Genomic DNA, 21,042 nt, shown 5'->3' with positions numbered 1-21,042 from the left:
TTTGGCATACTGAGCATTTTCTCCCTGTTTTCTACCAATGGCTTCTTGACAGCCACTGAAACCATTTCTGATGAGGCATCAGCGAACAGAAGATGGATCAACTGAAAGGCTGTCTTTTCACTTGTCCAGTTTCCTCCAATTTTTTTATGGCCCACTCTGCCAGCAGTAATGGTGTTAATATGACAATACAACGTTTGGCCATGCCACTGTTTGATTATATTCCAGTCATCAAAGTGAACCACATGGCATTACAGCCTTATTGTTTCAATAAATTCTCTAAGCACTGCTTTGACGCGCTGAATCAAAAGATTTGTTGCACCACCACAAAAAAAACTTTACGAGGGAGAAAGGCGAAAATACGAGCTTACGGGGGTCACGTGAAGGCAGCATTTTCTTGTGTTTGCATTGGTTACGACACACTCTTGTCATCCAAAATGTAAGAGGACGCCGCTTCCTGGTGTGTACTCAATAATGGACTGACTGATGAGCCAGGTCGAGGTGAACTAGTCCTCACTTTGATCTGCTTCTCTGAGTCCACCGCTCTGCGCACACTGGGTAAGTTAAATGTGTTCAAGTCTTTCCATTAGAGAAAATATATAGGGAGAAAAATCGAGGGAAAAAAGGCGATGCTGATAAACATTGGTCAGTACCACTGGATCCGAAGCATTTACATGTAGAAAAACGTGTTTTATGCTTTTAGATGAAGGTATTTGAAAGCACAACCTAACACGTTTGTGTGTTGATGATTTTTAAGTTCATACAAACTGAGGTGGATTTGCTCTGAGCAGGAAGGCTGTAGGAATTGTTTCCTCCTTCCTTGACCAACACGTTTCTCTGCCTCTGTTTCCTGATTACTTACTGTAAGTAGATGTGGTTAATGAACGGTGTCGGTAATTACAAGTTTACCGATATAAACTGATGTAAACGTTTTGTATTTTAAACCTGTCCAACCCAGGAAAAGCTTCTTTTTACATACTAATAGCGTCCACATTTTTACAATCTTAATCGAAAGTACATCTACTCAAATATTGTACAGTCTTCAGGTACTTCTTTGAGTATTTAAGTGTTTTAATGCTCTAGGACTCAGTAGTGATACTAACTGTAATTACCTTTAGGGTAAAAGCGACCCTCTCAGTTTTATTTCGTTTTTTTTTTAAGCTGTTGAAACCAAAATATGCAACTTAAACAATGTTTTGTACTTGATAACAGTATTCTCCTGCGCCCTCTCTTACATTGGGTAACCACAGCAGATGAATCCCATATTTGATTTGGCACAGATTTTTATGCTGGATGCCCTCCCCGACCCAGCCCTGGATGCTCGGGCTTATTTGAATGAATGATTATTTCTGTTTTTAACAAGTGCGTTTTCCACAGTTGGAGTAAAATGTCAGCACACTGAGTAACTGAATAGAAATTATTTTACTAAATTTAACTAAATAAAATAGCTTTAAAAATACACATGGTACAAGTACTGTACCTACACATTTAAGTGATAAGAGAAATAGAGACCTATTTCAGTTGCAGTAATTCAGTTTATTTAAAAGGAAAAACTACTTGAATGAGGATTCAGTATGATTTGTACAAAGCAAGAAACTCGAGGAAATTTAAATAAACTGCTTCAGAGTTTGATCGGGATAGCCTACAGTAACTCTTTAAGGGTGAATTTCTTTTAAGAAAGGCTCTGCTTGTTTGTGTTATTTAAGAAAAGTCATGAGGGGCATTTTAATACACTATATTAAAAGTGCTGTTCTTTGTACAGCAGGAAAAGAAACACTATCAGGTGGAAGAATGTCAGCCGTAAACAAATCCAAGGAAGATGAAGGCACCTTCTCCACAAAGGTCATCAAGATTGTGTTTATCATCCTGCTGCTGGACCTGCTGGGATTCACTCTGATTCTACCTCTGCTGCCTTCTATTTTGGATCACTATGCAGAAAGCGGGGTTGGTCTTTTTTTTTTTTTTTTTTTTTATAGCAGTATAATCACTTAAAGGCACTTTTAAAATCACAGCAGATATTAAGATGTTAAGCCTGCTATACATCACAAGGAAACAGGTTGAAAGCATTAAAACTTGGAAGGTAATTCCAGCAGCCTTATTTCCTGCCAGTGATGATGTCACTTATTTCAAAATGCTTTTGAAATAAGAGTAACAGTGTTTACTGAAGACATTTTTTTGCAGTGTGAAAATTGTTAGATAGGATTTTTTGAATGGCATTTCCTCAACAGACCATTTCTACATTGTGAACACATCCTCGAACAAAGATGGTTTTGTGTGAAGAATCTCCTCCATAAAAACTGTAACAAACTCATGAGTGATTTGATTAGATTAGTCAGTGGCTGAATCCGCCTGCTGAGTCATGGTGAAACGACCACTTTGCTGGTATTTATACTATAGCTCTGTGCTGCTTTGTTTGTGTGTGGGCAGGATGGTGTGTACCAGTCTCTTCAGTCTGTTGTGGACTGGTTCCGGGAGGCTGTTGGGATTCCTTTAGAAAAGAAATACAACAGTGTCCTGTTTGGAGGTATATTGGATTAATTTTAAACATCAGATTTATTCAACATTAAGGTCAAATTTATATTTTCAGTGTTGCAGGCTCATTGGTTTAATAATGCTCCTTTTTTCCCCTACAGGTCTGATTGGGTCACTGTTTTCTCTGCTACAGTTCCTGGCATCACCTGTAACCGGGGCTCTGTCAGACTCCTATGGCCGGCGACCCCTGCTTATGCTCACCACAGTGAGGAAAACATCACTTTTTCACGACTTTTTAAAGTTTTGTTTATCACTTTTCGTGCTGTAAGAAAACACACAGTCCTTTCTCCAGAGCTGACTCATTCACATCTAATTGGGTGCCTTGTGTATCAGTTAGGGCTGATGTCCTCCTATGCAGTCTGGGCTGTTTCCCGGAGCTTCAGCATGTTCCTTTTGTTTCGGGTAATTGGGGGCATTTGTAAGGGCAACGTCAGCCTCTGCACTGCCATCATAGCCGACCTGCCGTGCCCGAAAGCACGGAACCGAGGAATGGTAGGCAGAAATATTTGTGGTCATTACAGGAAATGTTTTGTTGAAGTGAAATTAATTAAAATTACTTTGTGTTATATTTATACATACTTTTTTTTGTTATCAGTACACTTAGCTTAGCATGACCCTCACATGTATTGAGAATAGATGAATAAAGTGTTTTTCTGTTTTCTGTTTCCCTCTGTTGTAATCAGGCCATGATCGGTGTTGCCTTTTCCTTGGGCTTCACTGCGGGGCCTCTGATGGGCGCCTACTTTGCTATCAGCTCCAAAGCAACAGGAAATGTCTTCTACCTCACTCCAGCTCTGCTCGCCCTGGCTTTCAGCACTGCTGATCTGCTCTTTATTTGGCTGATGCTGCCAGAAACATTAACAAAGGACGTCAAGGTTAGTTTATAGAGACACTCCTGCTAATGCAAATGGAACTAAATGCAGTTTTAAACAGCAGACATAAATTTTCCAGCCATCACTTGTGCAGTATGCATTCCCAAAACATGCTGTGGTAGAACAAGTATTAAACTTTTTAACTTAAAGTTGACCTATTATCCTACAATTGTGTAGATTTCCATGACACACAATTCAAAACAGTGCTCATTTATCTTACACTGGACTTTGTCTCAAACAAGAAGTCTTTAGCTCAGTTCTCCTTCCCTATTACCCAACAGCAAATGGGTGGGACTGCTTTAGTAATGGCCAGAACTGTTTGTCTGAAATGACCATGTAAGGACATCCACTGTATTTGACAACATACTGATCTAACAGTAGCAAAAACAATGTAACTATATATTTGTATTGTGTTTACAATATGTTTCTCTAAAAATCTATTATTTGCTATGTTTGGAAAATATATGTAGTTTAGTAAGAAAGTACTTTTTCCCCTGAAGAGGAAGTATCACACACCTTAAATACAAAGTACTTCAATAAGGGCCAATATAAGTACCAGTATCTGTTTCCCAGTGTTTTCAATTTTTCATGCTGAGCTAAGGTAACAGGCTGCTGGGTGCTGGACCATCCTTTGCCCTCCTTTTGAACTACTTTAATTCTTCAAGACATAAATTCAACAAGGTGCTGGAAAAACTTCTCAGTGATTTTGGCCCACACTGACAGGAGAGCACCACACAGTTTCAACTGCAGATTTTGTCAGCTGCAGATACACGGTGGGAATCTCACGTACCACCATTCCACAAAGGTGCTCTGTTAGATTGAGATCTGCTGACTTTGGAGTCCATTTGAGTGCAGTGAACTAATTTTCTGTGACATGGCACATTATCCTGCTTTAATCAGTCATCAGAACATGTGCACACTGTGGTAAGACTGGGATGGTCAGCAACAATACTCACTGTGTACAAAAAATATCCCCCACACATTACACCACCACTACCAGCCTGAATCATGATACATTGCAGGATGAATCCATTCCTTCATGTTGTTTAAACCAAATTCTGACTGCCTTAGCCCACCTGTGTCAAGGTTGCACATGTTGTGCGTCCTTCTACGTAACAGGGTTGTAAGTGGTCATTTCAGCTACTGTTGTGCTCCTAAAAGCTCGTAGAAGTCTGGCCATTCTTCTCTGGCTTTTGGATTTTCATCCTAAGAACTGCCACTCACTGAATAATTTGTCTTTTTTGAGCCATTATCTGAAAACCCTAAAGATGGTTGTGTGTGAAAATCCAAGTAGATCATCAATTTCTGAAATAGTCAGACCACCACCAACAAACACCCATCCATCCATTTTCTTCCGCTTATCCTTATCAGGGTTGTGGGGTGGCTGGAGCCTATTTCAGCTACCATAGGGAGAGAGAGAGAGGCGGGGTACACCCTGGACAGGTTGCCAATCTGACCAAGGCTAACTCATAGAGACAGACAACCACATTAACCCACCTTTGGGCAGTTCAGAACCCCACTAACTGCATGTCCTTGGACTGTGGGAGGAACCCAGAGAAAACCCACTCAAACACAGAGAGAACATCCAAACTCCACACAGAAAGGCCTCGGCCAGGTGCTAGAGTCGAACTCAGGACCTTCTTGTTGTGAGGCAACACTGCGCCACCGTTGTGGCCACCCCAACAAACATGTCATATTTAAATTACATTTGAGCAAGCTTTATATCTTTGTTGCACATTGCTAAACACAGGATGTACTGACGTCCAATGTTTAGAGTATTTCCATCCTCTTTGTTCCTTCTTCAGCAGAAATGATATGAAAGCTTTTTTTAAAAAAAAACCTTATGAAGTGTACTTTAAGCAATTTTTGTCATTCCACTTAACGCATGTCTGGACAGGTCTATGGCTGCTGATCCACTGTGTACACCACCTTATTAGTAAGGCGATGATTTATGTGCATGTCTCTCCAAATTGAGCAACATTCCTGAAACCACCAGGCGAGGAATGTTTCAAAGAGACAGTGATCACTGTTCAGATTGAACATGTCTGATTTTTCTCAGTTTTCACCTACCCACCCCAGACAAAATAATTACATTTAAAAAAATTACAAGTTCACATTAATATTATTGTTTCTGAAGAAACAGCATTGTTTTTTCAAATCATTATTCATTGAGAGAAAGATGCAGTTCATTTTTCTTGTTCCATTCTAGGCTTTGTCTTCAGGCTGTGGGGACTGCAGGGACCTGCTGCATCCATTATCCTTGTTCTATTTTGCAGCTGTTAGTAAGAAAAAAGATCAACTTTCAAGAAACGGTGAGTAGTGTACACACTGCATTCATCTGTGATTGTCCCGTTTATAAAGAGTGAATAAACCTTAACACAGTGATGCACTGTTGGGCTGTGTTTTACAGGAATGCAGAGCCTTCGAGTGTTGGGGCTGGTTTATTTCTGCTACCTCTTCCTGTTCTCTGGTCTGGAGTTCACCTTAAGTTTTCTTACTCACCAGCGTTTCCAGTTTACAGGGTATGAACTCAAAGATAAGGCCGTGTACTCTGTCAGACTTAAAAGGGAAATTCAAACTGCAACCTTATGCTTTTCTCTCTAACAGCATGGAGCAGGGAAAGATGTTCTTCTTTATTGGTGTCATCATGGCTTTAATCCAGGGGGGTTATGCTCGCAGAATAAAACCTGGGCAGCAAATCAAGGCTGTTCGTATGGTAAAGTCACCAATTGCTCGCATGACAAATACTGATCTAATGCCGTTGTTAGTTTTAATGGGACAGGATAAATCACTGCACAAATGTCTACCTTATTGAACCACTTTTCTTGTTTTTAGGCAATCATAGCGTTGATCCCAGCCTTTGTAATCATTGGGTTATCGTGGAATGTAACAATGCTGTACATTGGGTTGGCACTGTATTCCTTTGGTGAGTCAAAATTACTGTATTCAAAATATGCAGTAACTCAGTTTCATCTGTCTTATCTTGACAGCACCCGAGAATGTGTAAATAAATCTAAAAACTATGTGATAAACTACTGCCAAAATACATAACAGGACATTACACTGTTAAAATAGAAGAACACTGCCAAGAACACTTTCAAGGATGCAGTAATTAAACTATTGCATGAGAAGCCTTTGCCTGATCCAGCTGTCTTAAGTTATTATAGACCAATCCCCATCCCTTCTCTTATTTCAAAAATTCTTAAATGAACAACTATAATATAGTCAAGCAGTCATTAGCAGAGGAATGGTTTATCTGAAGAGTTTCAGTCAAATTTCAGAATGAATTATACTCATGTTGCTCATGTGGAGTTCCACAGGGTTCTGTACTAGGACCACTTCTATTTAGATTTCCCTTAGACAATATCTTAGACAATATCATTAGAAAATCCTACATACATTTTCATTGCTATACAGATTATATGCTGCTATATTTTTCTGTGAAGCCAGGTGACACAAATTATGTAGCTAAACCACAGGTATGTCTTACAGACACAAAGGCCTGGATGTCTGGAGATTTTCTTCATTCGTTTTCAAAATTCCAATAAAACTAATTTTATTATATTTGGCCCCCCAAATTTTAGAAAGATCGTGTCTAACCTGATACTTATTCTGATGCAACATCCAGAAATCTTGATGTTATTTTGATCAGGATATGTCGTTCAGTGTGCATATTAAACAAATCTGTAGGGACCCATTCTTTTAAAGTCTGCTTTATGCTCCCTAACAGAAGAGAATGATATCACTTTAGTTTAATGTACTTTGTGTTATTCTTATCAAGTCATCCTCTAACTTTTCTTCGAAGCAAAATATCACATAGTTACTGTATTATATGACATTGTGCTATATAGCATTTTACTTAAAAATGTCCAACTTATGTATTTATTATCCTATTCTTACAGCGGCTGCCATAGTTGTTCCCTGCTTGTCGACTCTAGTTTCTGACCACGGTGAGCCTTTTATCAAATCTGTTGAAAAATATTTTGATCGTGCTATAATGTTGGCACTGTTGCTGATTACCCACTGTGAATACTCCTCTAGGCTCAGCCAGTCAGAAAGGCACTGTGATGGGTATTCTGCGTAGTTTGGGTGCCCTGGCCAGAGCGTTGGGCCCAGTTGTGTCATCCTCAGGTGAGGAAACTGAAACTAAAGCATCATGCCATAGTGCTGCTTTTTTATTGAGATGGTGCTATTTGAATTATTTGTTATATATATGTTCATATTTGTTTTGTTTTAACTGATTTGTTTGCAGTGTATTGGATTGCTGGAGCACAGACCTGCTTTCTTATCACATCGGCCTCCTTCGTCTTGCCCTTAGCTCTCCTGGGCATAGCCAGGAGACTAAAAGAGGAATGAGCAGGTTAAAGACTTAAAAAAACCAGCTTGTGTTTCATTACCTACATTAATGCAATGATGTTTACATCTTCTGGGAAAGCAAGCACTAATTTCACAGTAATGGGATGTTTACTTTTCTGTACTGTTGGCCAAAGATCAAAACAACGAAACAAAATAATATGAGAAGATGGTACAAATGCCAAAAAGGAATGAATGAATATAATGTTGTTTGTGTGTTCATATAGACCTGTGTGTATTGTAGACTGGGTGGGTTAGAAGGAATTCCATGTAATATTAGTGCTCATGCTACACAAATATTTTTGTAATGTCGTTTTTTAATAATCACTAAGATTTTCTATTTTGCAAAGGATACTTTAGCATTAACTCACATAAAAGTTTTTGATGTTCTATTTTTCACTAAAGAGAATGAAACATCAGTCCATGGCAATGAACAATTATCTTACCTAGAATTAATTAGAAAAATTATACAAAAAGTTCAATGTGAACTGAACATTAAATATTGTACACAAGCTTTGATCAACATCTTTGTACTTTAGTATTTGGGTCTACTTAATGTTTTTGCTGCACACATTTTACTTCACAACATGTATTTGAAATACTTTTTTAAACATTACATATCCATCCATTCATCCATCCATTCATACATCCATTCGCTTCCACATAGCCTTTTCAGGGTCGCGGGGGAGTGCTGGAGCCTATCCCAGCTGTCATTCGGCGAGAGGCAGGGTACACCCTGGACACGTCGAGGATTAGATATGTTTTAGATATTTTTTAGTACTTAAAAATAAAGATTATGATGTGAAATACAAGCAAAGCAACAGAAGGTCACAGTGACTAAATGCAAAAAAGGGAAATTCTTCATGAGTTTTGTTTTTTAATCTGAGTTTAACTTCATTTACTCTGGGTATAGTATACACAGCTCAAAGCTTTCATATCAAGAAAACTAATATAAATGTAAACTCCAGTGAAAACAAAGGAAAGTGTAAGCACCATCCAATTCTTACACTCCATGTAGGATATGAAAGAAACAATATGAAATACACTTAAATTTGATATATTACGTGTGACTTTTGAGTGAAAGACTTTGTTATTCAATTGGTTTAACAGTTCAGGTTCTCAACCAGTTCTCATCATGGTGCAAAATAACATGTAAGCACAAGCCCCAAACAGGTGTGGTTAGTTTTGTGGCTGATTTAAAAAAGTTGCGCTTGTTTCTAAAGTGCAGTTATTTCATAGGGAGTCAGTTCATGTCAGTATCAAGTTTTTTCACTGTTAAACATTGACACAGTCAGCAGTTAATTGTGTGCTGAAAACGTGATTAAATTCAGTTTGTACCACTGATTTAAATATTCTTCTCCTCCTCCTCTCCTATATTTTGCACCTTGGAAAAGGAAATGGCTGTACTGAAAGGCACTAAAAAAGAAAAAAAATGTTTTTTACTCTAAAACACAAATTTGTGCCACTGCAACACATCTGGCCCTAAAGTTTAACAGAAATTAAATCAGGGGTTCCTCAGGGGTCTGTCATTGGTCCATTACTCTTTAACCTTCACATGCTCCTCCTTAGCACTATCATAAAGAATCACAATATATCCTGTCATACTTACACAGATGGTACACAGCTGTACTTATCATTTTCTGATGGTCTAACCTCTGTTCGCAAACTGATGCACTGATGACATTAACAGTTGGCTGTCTAGAAATGTTTTAAAACTCAATGTGGAAATCCTTGTTGCTGGTCCATAAAGTCAGAGAGAGAACATTTTTTTCATATTTATCATCCCATTCACACTCACTGTGTTTCTGTGTGGAACTTTGGCATAATAATCACATCAATAAGGTCACCAGAACTGCTTTCTACCACAGATATATATTAAAATTCAGTAAAGTTAGAAAATCCTAATCACAAACTAACTGAGAAATTGGTCCAAGTATTCAGCAGGTTGGACTATTGCTCTGTTTGCAGGATTATCCAAATTACCAGTAGGACAACTTCAGCTTGTCCAGAGTTCAGCGGCGAGTCCTGACATGAAAACTGGACCATATTACTCCAGTGCTAAAGTCACTTCACAGGCTCCCAGCTGAATAAAATCCTTCTATTAGCTCATAACGCTCTCAATGGTTTGTATAGTATACCTCTGACTTCCTCCAATAAACCTCTGACTTGTTCAGTGTCTATTACTCAGTCAGTCCTCTCAGGTTTTCAGGTGAAGATCTTTTAACTGTCTCCCGAGTTAGATCTAAGTGTGCTGAGGGTGCTTTCACGTATGGTCGTGTTCTCTGGATTAAGCTGCCTGCTGACCTAAAGTCAATCTAATCTGTGCTCAAAGCTTTTTGTTCACACAGGCTTACAGTTAATAACTGTGTGTGGATTTGCGCTTTACTTCGTTTTGTTTTCATCATAAACTTGCATAGGTTTTTGTGTTTTTATCTTCTGTGTAAAGCATATTGAGTTAAAGCAGGCTTATAATGAAATGTGCTATATAAATTAACCAGACATTGACGTTTGGTACTCAGAGTAAAGCTTTTCAGTTTTGTTAAAGAAGCAAAATCTAAAAACGCAAAGCACTACACTACGAAGCCAGCGTCAGTGTATATAGTGCAATTTTAAGCAACTTAATTATTAAAATTAAGTAGGGCCAAGCAACAAAGTTAATCTGGTGTCCTCCTGACATGTTTATATAATGTTTTATATATACATATATATGCACAAAGTATAGAGTTATAGGGGGTTATTATGGGGTTAATAAACAGGAATACTCGTAAAACTGTTTACGTTGTTAAATCAGAGGGTGTCGCTGTGGATCTCTTGACTGCACATGTAAACACCAGCTGTTTCACTCAGCTAGCTGCTCCGGCTACATGCTGTCAAACAGGTTGCTTAGCCTGGTTAGCCATGTACACACTTTTGGGGTAGAATATTGTCTGTACACTCGTAAGAAGGAGCCTGGCGACTTGTATACGCTTATATGAAGATGTGACTTCAACTAGAGAGATGGACAAGGTATTTTATGAAAATGAACGCTACGTTTATTCTTTTCTTTAGCTAGCTAGTTAGCTAGAAAGCTAACGAATGTTAGTGCATGCAGCTGAGCGTGAGCTAACTCTTAGCAAACTTCAGCTGTTAGTTACACGAGTGAGATACTGCTAAGACAACGTGTGGTTTGACCACACTAACGAACTACCAGTTCAGTTATACTGTAAGACATTTTCAACCCGGCAGAACACCGGCGGTTACTATTGTGCAACATGAGCTGGCTGTTCTGTAATCAAGTGCATTGTGAGTCCAAAACATCGATATAGTGGTTAGTCTTAAGCTAAATCTCTTTATCCAAATTTTACTCGAATTTGGAGTTAATGGCGTGATTGCCAAAGGTCAAACACCAGTACGGTGTTTGGTGGCAGAAGAAGAAACTGTCATCTGCTTTGCTTTCCAGGACTTTGACCACAAACACCAGAGGGGGTCGAGGAAACCGCCTGCAGAGCCCCACACATCAGCATCAGAGCAACCTCTGATTCTACCAAACCCTTATACCTCCGATCAGATTTCAAGAGGGTAGGAAGATATCATTTCCAGGGGTATTTAATCATTTGGCTTTTGACCTAGATCATCAGGTGCTCATGTTGTTACAATTTGTTAAGAAGCCAGTCAGGTCTGAGCCCAAAGCCAGCAGGAAGAGGAGGAGATGCACCGAGGAGTCACGGCTACAGCAGCAGGCGCCCTGTTAGAGAGGCCAGTGATAACTTACAGAGTGATAGGACCAAACGGGATCCCCAAGCAAAGGTTGGTTTTATTTTGATTTACAGAGACCTACATATAAACAAACTTTATTCATGAAGTAAAGTGTTATTTTATAATTCATCTTCACAGACACCTCAAAACAAAAAGGACTCTCAAGGCAAAATCATGGGCAAGACCTCAGTGGACGTGCAGAAAAAAGGTAAATGATATGCATGGTATTAACTTATTTTGTGAATTTTCCTGCTAGTGGTTGTATTGCGTAAGTAACTGACCAAAATATTTTCAACATTGAAAATAATTTTGTGGTCAGTGATTCCCAAATGTCCCATGGGTTTTAGTATCAAGCTTGCAAGCATTGCTGCCATATACAGCAGGACAAAGAGGATCGAATGATCGGCTAACTTGTGGGTTGCCCACACATTAAAGGCTTCGTTCTTGCTTTAGTGGCTTCGGTATGTTTGTGCACCAACCTTGTTGTTTTCTGATGTTACTCAAACTCCAAGTAACTACCAATGCCGATGACCCAGTAGATATTATTGTGAATGCTACCTATCTTACAGCTTCACGTAGATTTGGAATGTCTGTGCCCTTTAGCAAGTGCATAAACTTCTGGGAGACGTTTGGCAATGTTAATATGGTGCCAAGAAAGCTAAAGGGGCACAGAGAGATTCTGAAAGAAGCTTGGCCTACTTTAAAGGAGCTCTGCATCTGAAGCTGCAAGACCATTTAATGGTTTGTGTGAAAGTGTGTAACGGTATCTTGCAAGATCTAGATGCTGCAGATAAACTGTAAAAAGTGCCTTGGTCTGAAATGGCATTAAAGAATGAACTGACAACATTCATTTGAGATGACGTAGAGCAAAGATATCGAATACAGTGAGAACTGCAGTCATTCTTGATGAGATTCTTTAGCATATTGTTGTCTTATAGATTTTGTTTGTTTGTTCAGATTTGGCCAATGATGACCAGAATTGTAGTATCTTGGGCACAAAATGTTTGAAACCCACTGCTTTATGTAAATACTTCTCCTTTAATGTTTCATAATTCATTCACAGGTTTTAAAGATACAAGATCTGCCCCAACCTCTGCTGGGAAGCCAAAACCAGCACAGACAAATTCTGTCCCATTTGAAGTGAAGATGGCAGATTTTCCAGAATTGGGTGGTGTTTCAGTGGCCAAAGCAGCTCCTCCTGTTGCTCAGAAAGAGTGCTGGGGTCAAAGTCCTCCATTCACAAGCTCCCAAACTCCAAAACTGGCATCTTCTTGGATGGTCAGCTCATGGGAATATCAAATGTTAAGCTATGTGACAGCTCTTGCCCATTACAGAAAGCTATACTCATGATGTTGTTGCTGCTGTAATTTTTTTGTTGCATAGTCTGCCAGCAGAGGAACCCCTACCCTACCTGGTCCCCGGGTGTGTGCCACTGATGCAAAGCCAGAAATCCCAGTTATCCAAGCAGGTAGGCTCAGATTTACTCTAGTCTGTCTTTCAGCAATTTTGAGGCAGTTTTAATAATATTTCACACATTGATTATCTTTATTTGGTGCACAGTTCAACCGGTGGTGACGTCCTGGGCTAACATTGCCTCTCAGCCTCCGAAGAAACTTGTTCCCAATGACATGACAATCAGCTGTAACAGTATGCAGGTACGATGCATGTTTTAGATTCTCAACAGTCATATCAGATTCATAGGCAATCAGCAGATCTTAAAAATCCTTAAGTGGATTAATTATTTTCATGAGGTAAGCTACCATTTATTTTCTGGCTCTTATCTGGGCCCATGTTTTGATTTTAGGTGTGAACACATTTAATTTTTTTTTCATTATTCTGTAAGAAAGGCGAAACAACCTTCTCACTACTCCTGCTCTGCATCATAGTTTATTTACTTACCACATTACACACTCATACCTACATATGAGTGTGTAATGTGTAGATAGAAAGAAATCTGTAAGGCTGTAACTAAATATTACTAAATATATCTGAATATTTGTGAGTTATGTATGTATTCGTTTTGTTGTTGTTTTTTGAATGGCTCACTCTTGGCTCTTGATGTCTCTTGCATAGCAATAATCATCAAACTTAATTTCACTTATGCACTATCCATTTAGTAGCTTTTGTTTTTCTGTAATTTACCTTTTTTATTCATTTTTGATGTAGGTAGATTTTTCACACTGATTAGAAATATGTGGACAGTATTACTCTGCAACAGAGCTCCCACTTAGGGGTGGGTTTTAATAATCGATTCATCGATTAAAATCGATTCTGGCTTGGATAACGTGAAATCGATTCATTAAAATCCAGAATCGATTTTTTAATATAAATTTATTTTGCCCGAAACGCCAGAATCTCAGGTGAAACCTCACAAAATTTCAACAACCACCAAACAGCTAAGACAGTAAATGAGAGCAGGTACACGGATTCTGCACAAGGACGTAAACACACAGCGCAGACCCGCGGATCAGAATCAGTGAGATGTCGCATTTCTCACCCGACGGGCGCTGCAGCTTTAAGCGGCTGCGCGCGCTCCCGCGGACGGCAATCACTTTCTGGCAGACAATCACTTTTTGGCACAACAACTGCACGGACACGGTCGGGCTGAAAGCCGACAGCTCGCTGATTCTGATGTTTCATGGGTCCGCGCTTTGTGTTCACGCCCTTTTGCGCTGATTCTAATGCTGTTAGTTTTATCTCTCTCCAAACAATATTGACTGAACCAGCAGCAAAAGAAGATCCAAACTACGCTTCACGTAAACATCGTCATGAAATCACTCTGACTTTTACTGTTTTGCTTCCACCATGATAAAAATCACACTTCATGCACAGCTCTCTCTCTCTCTCTCTCTCTCCCTCTGTACTTCAAGAACAGTTTCCGCCTAAAAATCTGTTTTCTGCATTATTAAACACTTGTTACGCACAAGTCTACCGTTGTTTACAGCGCTGTCGGCCGCTTTTTTCTTTTTTTTTTTCGTTTACATACTTCCGAAAAGAAAACCTAATTTCTGCCGTTCAATACTGAACAAATTTAAACTTTTAAAATTATGCAAATGCAAAAACGCTTAGCCGTGTCTCTAATAAAACCGCTGTAATGTCAGAGGTAACGTTCATATGTTGATTAATGGTTTTCTTTCGTTTTTGATGTACTGCAGAATATTTTTATAAAATCCCAGGCCAGGCAAACCACCTTCATGTTTTTCTGTGTTTTATCTTCAGCTACTTTGACACAAAGGCATCTGCTGTGATGCTCACACCTTTGATAAAGTCTTGCGTGTGTCAGCTTCCTTTTTATAGATACAAAAATATGTAAATGTACTGATCTGAATTATAATATTTCTGACTGTCAAAATTTCCCAGATTCAAATCGAATTTAATTGAATCGAATTGAATCGAATCGAATCGAATCGATTCGGGACCTTGTGAATCGGAAACAAATCGATTCTAGAAATCAGTGACGATACCCAGCCCTACTCCCACTGCTCTCTTACACTCTGCATCCACACAGAGGCTGTGCACCCTCACAGAAAAAGCAAGAAGCAATAAAAGTTCTCTTGAAGTGGTCATTTTATTTATAAATGTAAATGAAATTACAGCATGCCAGCTTGCAATAGTCATAAAATCGGACACAGCACACCTGCTGAAGTTCAAGGTAGTTATAGTTTTTAATGCCATATTAGCTTGACCACCTGAGATGCGTCACAGTCAAAGCAGTGATAATTATGCCTCTTTTCACTTTCCACATTTAGCAGCTCCATTTGCAGGTTTGCAACTTGTACCTCTTTTGCAATCAGCACAGAGGGACTCGTGTTCTAGCTCTGAATGAGGCACACCTCCCTCCATTATGTTCAGGAAGCAGCAGCACCCTGACAGAGTTTGTGCACTGTGTGAGACACATATTGCTTCTAACCGTCTAAGTCATTCTAGCACAGGCAGATATAGTTGCATATAGTATGCATATGATTATGTTGTCTAAGCCACCTCCAAAAATCTTTTTGAACTTTGTTTGAACTTTCATTGTGGATTATCATAAATCTCTTGATCTAACAACAACAAAAAATGCCATTCACAACAGCCATGTAAATCTCTAACATTATCAGCACAGTCTTTAGGGTGCAGTACTTAAAATTGTGTTTAAACTATGGCAACACTGGAGCTGTGAGCTGTGAACACTGTGAAGAGCTGTTCTTTATTTACAAAGACATTGTAAACCAAACCAAAATGAGCAAGGCAACGGAGTAATGAGGCCAAAGAGACATTATTTATGAACATCAAGCAAACATGTAATTATAGACACACAGACTATATGTCATGGTGTTTACAACCTTGATATAACAGAATTTATCAAATGGGTTATTCAACATAACAAAAAGCTAAGCTTTCACAGACCTGTGCAGTAAACCTGTATATTTTCATGGGGTGTTTGAGCTTTGTCATTTTTATATCTTATCAGATTGAGAGCATGGCTGCACAGGAGGAAGAGATGGCTCCAGGGAAGAAAAAGCGAAAGAAAAAGAAGAAGGCGAAAAGTACCGGAGAAGGTGCAGGAGGTGGCTCGTCAGAGCCAGCGATTTATCAAGAGCCTCCAAAATTTGAGGTGAAAAAATCACTGAATTTTCATTTAACTTGTTCTGTTGCTGGGAGAAGGATTATTTTTGTTGTATGGTTTTCTTTGAAGGATGAAGAGGAGTTCCCAGACTTGACTCTTGCTTTGTCAAAGACTGAAAGGTTAATAACCAGCAGCAATACAAAACTATGCAATGAGGTACTTATCATTTCATCATATATATATATATGTTAGTGTAAAATTTAATTTACACTAATATTTTTTATGATGGTGATTTTTACATTCTCTTTAAGGAAAACCAAAGAGAAGGAAGTCAGCATCAATCTGCTGATCAGAACCAGGGAAAATCGCCCACAGCAAAGACACAACCCACTGAAACAGGAAAAAAAGGGCAGGTTTGTGTCTTGTGTACATTAAAATTCACCTTTAGAACTGGAAACAGGTTTGACTTTAATGTGCAGTTCTGTTCTTGTTTACTTGATTTCTAGAAAAGCGAGAAAGCCTCTGGGAAAAAGAGCAAGGTTCCTATGCAACTGGACATCGGAAACATGCTGGCCACCCTGGAAAAGAAGCAGCAGTCTCAGAAAACCAAGCAGGACGCTAAGCCAGTCATTCTCACAGGTTGGTCAGGTTGGCTTGATAGATATCACTTTGAACTGTATTTTGAAGAATAATGCTAATTTAAGTAGTTTCCTAACCCCGATCTTCGAGTGCATGTTATCATAACCTGATGAAAAATAAGTATTCCTGTATTTGTAGTTGGTGGAGGACTACCTGTCGTTCAGAAGCAAACATCTGCCCAGAAGAAGCCTCTGTGGCAGCAGGATAAAATTGCACACAATCCCCTGGATTCAACTAGTCCTTTGGTGAAGAAAGGCAAGCAAAGAGAGGTGCCCAAAGCAAAGAAACCAACTCCTCTGAAGAAGGCAAAGTTCATTTATTTACTATGCAATAGAGACAAATATAATAAATTTTATGAGAATTCATTTCAGCTGTGCAGCTCTGTTTATAGGCTTGAACTCTTGTCTTGGTTCCTCAGGTCATTTTGAAAGAGAGAGAGGAGAGGAAGCAGAGGCGTTTACTGGAGGAGAGAGGACTGCTGCCCGAAAGCGAGTATAAACTTGCGAGTAACTGTACAGAAAAAGAGCAGTGTGACACAAACGCCACAGGTCAGAGCACGCAGTGAAACGATTGCTGCCAGTATGCTTTGTTCTGAGCTGTTGGAAATGAATGATTTCCAACATTTTGTGCTTCTCAAACCATAGATGAGGTTGGCTCTCCTGCAGAGGGACTTGATGAATTAAACGACATGTGTCAGATCGTGGAAGAAGCTGAAGAGACAGACAAAACTGAGACTATACAGCAACAAATCCCCTCACCTCAGTCATACCCAGCACCTAAAATCCACAGCAGAAAATTCAGAGAGTAAGACTGCTGCATGCTTCACTGCATGTCCAGTCACAAGTTGATGTTGGTTGCTTGCACCCTCAGTACATCGCGTTTTCATTTTCATTTGCATTTCAGTTATTGCAGCCAGATGCTGAGCAAAGATGTGGATGAGTGCGTGACGTTGCTGCTAAAGGAGCTGGTTCGGTTCCAGGACCGCCTGTACCAGAAGGACCCCATGAAGGCCCGCATGAAGAGGCGGATTGTGATGGGCCTTAGGGAGGTCCACAAGCACCTCAAACTCAGGAAGATCAAGTGTGTCATTATCTCACCTAACTGTGAACGCATCCAGGCCAAAGGTACTATAAGACCTGATAGCTGGCTCTCAGTTTGAAACTAGGAATTCTGAACCTTTTTTTAAAAATTTGGGCAAGTCCAAATTTCATGTTCTTTACGTTTTTACTCTAAAATTCAAGTCTAGGCTACGATCATCAGGAGTTATATGTATACATCTCAATTCTTTATGGTCACTTCATATTTTTAAACACGTCCATTACAGTTTCAGAACTTCATTATCTCCTTTTTTTTCTAGCTTTATGTTATTGCTTTTAAAAAGCACATTATTCCCGGTCAGCATTTTAGAAAGGTTTTTTGGTCTTAAAATCACAATCTTCAAATCAAAATTTGTTTTCTGATTTATCAAGCAAAATGGAAAAGCAAGAATTGTCACATAGTCATTCATAAATGTGATCCTGAGAGCTGTGACGTACAAGGAATGCTTACAATTGCATGAAAAGCGCAAAAATATCACCTTTCACAGGTGGCCTGGATGAGGCTCTCCACACAATCATCGATACATGTCGTGAGCAGGGTGTGCCGTTCATATTTGCACTCTCTAGAAAAGCTTTGGGACGCTGTGTCAACAAGGCCGTGCCTGTCAGCCTGGTCGGCATCTTCAACTATGATGGTGCACAGGTCAGAGTTATTGTTATGCAAATGTACACACAATTATTGCTTTAAGATGACATTAATAATTAATTTCAAATGAGCTGAAAACTCTCTTACCTACAGGATTATTATCATAAGATGATTGAGCTGTCTTCTGAGGCCAGGGCAGCCTATGAAGCAATGGTGTCAAGCCTGGAGCAGAGAGACCAGGCAGAGGCAGAGCTTGAAACAAACACTGAAGAACCTGTGCCTGATCCAGATGTAAAAGAGCCAGAGGAACCACAATACAGTAAGTAACTGTAACATTAGATAGCGATGATATTGCTCTGTCTAGTAAAAAACAAAGTGTCTCTAACAGTAATCGTGAAACTGTACAAAATAATTACATGTTGTCTCCATTTCTCAGTAAAAATCTGGAAGAAAATGTTGGAGAAGGAGTATAACCACACATTACTGGACTTTGAGGTGCAGCTGCAGTCCATGCACCTGGACAATGAATGTACTGAAAACACTGATGATGAAGAGAGCTAACAGTTGTGAAGCCTTTTGTGCCTGAAAAATGGATCCCCTTGTTTCTCAAACTGGGGCTCACAGCTTTCCGGGACTTGTCAGTATCATGTTAGTGCTTATTCCAATTATTTGTGATTTCTTGTCAGGTAAATCACCAACTTAGTAGGGCTGAACTTGAAGAGATCCCACAATATGAATTATCAGCAGCTTCATGACCCTGTGTGGAGGATGTTAAGGGGATGTATGATGATTTAACACTGCATTTTTTTTTCTTAATAGTCAACTTCAGTTCAAATGATTTTGACATTTTAGTGTCATTTTACATAAAGAAATGAAATTTTGACATAGTGACATTCCTTGACTCCAGTAAAATTTGAAGGTTTTGAATAAAGAGTTGTGTCATCCTTTGTAAATATGTGGAGTAAGTTCAAGATTGCATATTAAAAGAATTAATGGTTTAAATTTACCATGCTTTTGCCATGACACTGAAGTGGCACATTAATTTAAAAAACAATGATAAACCAATGTTTGTTCTTCTCCAATTAATGTTCACATTCATGTTCTATAGCATATGCTGCATACCAGTCTCTACAGCATACTGTCTGTACACAAGAAATATAAAGCAACATAAAGCAGTTTATGTTAGAAGATATATACAATAAACATTACTACTGTGACTTGTTTATAGAGTGCACATGGCACAGTCATAAATTATTATTTTTTTTAATACAGACTTTTGTGACTTTCACACCGCTTAGAATTAGTATGTAGCATATGTAGCACAACCCTCGGTAGGGTTTAAATCAATTTGATTTAAGAACTGAAGAATCCACTTGGAACTGCTTAGACTTTCACTCACGTTAATAAGTTTTATTTTTACATTTTCAAAATTTTACACACAAATACAAATCTTTTCTACACATTCGGTTCAGTTTTTGACAGGTTTCCACAGGATATTTCACAGGGAAAAAAACAAATCCATTAAACTGAGCTTTATTATTAACCAAGCTGGGATTTTAATATCGAATGCCTGACTGATATTACATGGTTCTACATTTTAGTTATTACATTTAATGGCAACTACTACAAAATATTAGCAGGTAGCTCTTGACTTTTTATTGCAATAAATAGGAAAAAGGAAAATGAGAATCCAACGTGCTAGGTGACAATCACAGCAATAAATTGCAATGGAGGGAGTGCAGATTACTGTGACCTAATTCTGACATGTTTTCCATTTATGGAAAGTAGGTGTGAAGTTTTACAAATATTTTGTGTAGACGAAGCTTCAGAGTGGTCCATCTTATACAAGATTGGAATTGAGTTCATGCAAAGTGGTTCTAAGATCATTATCACGTTTGTGATTTATGTGAGGGAGAAATGCAAAAATAAATTTCATAAGAGACATTTTCAAATGTAACAAAAATCATTATGTTGCTCTGGGGCTCATACATTTTAAATTGTATTGCAAGGAAACGTGTCGTGTGACACCCGTGTAAAATGTGTGTTGTTTAAAATTGTCTGTGCATATCTTAACATGAATGTTTAGTCTCATTCATTCAATTTGTGTATTGTTTGTGTAGATTTATTGTTTAAACCTAAAAAAAAAGTGGCCATAAACCAACAAATGTGTTTTATTACATTTGTTATAATCAAATTATACAGATAATAAATATTTAGTAAGCTCCAAAAATGCTGATAGGCATGTATTGCCACACTGTTGAGATGCTTTTTTTTTTTTTTTTTTTTAAATGGTATATTTTTTATAATTACTTAACTATAGAAAATATACTTTTCCAAGAACAATTGAATTACATTATTTTGTGATTAGCTTGGAGGCGATTAATTTTCTTAAAATATCAGTTTTAAGTGTCATTTGTGTAATCACAACTGAAAAGTGAATCATTAATGCACAAGAGTAGAGGCTTGAGTACATTTGGGTGAGATACCCCCCTAATATTATAGAGAACTGAAAGTAACCTCCAGGTGTCTGCTCAAATAAACATAAAATATCCGTTTAATCAACATTTCTCAATAAATGCTAAACGGGAGTAAGAATTGCTGCTGCTCCTACAGTATTGGTCTGGTTGTAGTGAAACTTGCCCACGGTGATCACCTAATAATGAGTCTTTATCCAAATTGTTC

At 38.6% G+C, this 21,042-nt stretch overlaps 2 protein-coding genes across 4 annotated transcripts; both read left to right on the top strand.

Annotated features, from left to right (window-relative positions):
• Window positions 1-399: 399 nt before the first annotated feature.
• On the top strand, window positions 400-8,277 carry mfsd10 (major facilitator superfamily domain containing 10). Of its 2 annotated transcripts, none has more exons than XM_031747644.2 (13): window positions 400-555; window positions 1,760-1,941; window positions 2,425-2,521; window positions 2,631-2,734; window positions 2,863-3,021; window positions 3,213-3,404; window positions 5,611-5,713; window positions 5,812-5,923; window positions 6,009-6,117; window positions 6,237-6,327; window positions 7,304-7,351; window positions 7,443-7,532; window positions 7,654-8,277. In XM_031747644.2, exons 2-13 carry the CDS (start codon window positions 1,789-1,791, stop codon window positions 7,755-7,757), a joined length of 1,362 nt encoding a protein of 453 aa, XP_031603504.1. In that variant the 5' UTR covers window positions 400-555; window positions 1,760-1,788; the 3' UTR covers window positions 7,758-8,277. The 2 variants fall into 2 exon arrangements, with proteins under 2 accessions (XP_031603504.1, XP_031603514.1); XM_031747654.2 differs by having other exon boundaries at window positions 424-555; window positions 1,763-1,941.
• A 2,273-nt stretch (window positions 8,278-10,550) lies between these two features.
• Window positions 10,551-20,637, top strand: LOC116326376 (selenocysteine insertion sequence-binding protein 2). Of its 2 annotated transcripts, none has more exons than XM_031747631.2 (18): window positions 10,551-10,760; window positions 11,194-11,312; window positions 11,402-11,540; window positions 11,628-11,697; window positions 12,553-12,767; window positions 12,873-12,957; window positions 13,050-13,144; window positions 15,943-16,086; window positions 16,168-16,254; window positions 16,350-16,451; window positions 16,545-16,677; window positions 16,816-16,982; window positions 17,096-17,225; window positions 17,322-17,481; window positions 17,581-17,801; window positions 18,263-18,417; window positions 18,514-18,679; window positions 18,797-20,637. In XM_031747631.2, the coding sequence occupies exons 1-18, from the start codon at window positions 10,752-10,754 to the stop codon at window positions 18,919-18,921; spliced, it is 2,322 nt and encodes a 773-aa protein (XP_031603491.1). In that variant the 5' UTR covers window positions 10,551-10,751; the 3' UTR covers window positions 18,922-20,637. The 2 variants fall into 2 exon arrangements, with proteins under 2 accessions (XP_031603491.1, XP_031603484.1); XM_031747624.2 differs by having other exon boundaries at window positions 11,399-11,540.
• Window positions 20,638-21,042: the final 405 nt, after the last annotated feature.

This window comes from Oreochromis aureus, linkage group 12 (genome assembly GCF_013358895.1).
Source record: "Oreochromis aureus strain Israel breed Guangdong linkage group 12, ZZ_aureus, whole genome shotgun sequence".
NCBI lineage: Eukaryota > Metazoa > Chordata > Actinopteri > Cichliformes > Cichlidae > Oreochromis > Oreochromis aureus.
Note: the sequence above shows the minus strand (reverse complement) of the source record. Positions and strands in the feature narration are given on the sequence as shown.

Excerpts from the sequence above, each read along its gene's own strand:
- mfsd10 (XM_031747644.2), top strand. The coding sequence starts at position 1,789 with ATGTCAGCCGTAAACAAATCCAAGGAAGATGAAGGCACCTTCTCCACA. Across the intron at positions 1,942-2,424 it reads ATCACTATGCAGAAAGCGGG|GATGGTGTGTACCAGTCTCT; the intron begins GTTGGTCTTTTT and ends GTGTGTGGGCAG. Across the intron at positions 5,714-5,811 it reads AGATCAACTTTCAAGAAACG|GAATGCAGAGCCTTCGAGTG; the intron begins GTGAGTAGTGTA and ends TGTGTTTTACAG.
- LOC116326376 (XM_031747624.2), top strand. Across the intron at positions 16,678-16,815 it reads TAAGCCAGTCATTCTCACAG|TTGGTGGAGGACTACCTGTC; the intron begins GTTGGTCAGGTT and ends CTGTATTTGTAG. Across the intron at positions 17,482-17,580 it reads CACAGCAGAAAATTCAGAGA|TTATTGCAGCCAGATGCTGA; the intron begins GTAAGACTGCTG and ends TTTGCATTTCAG.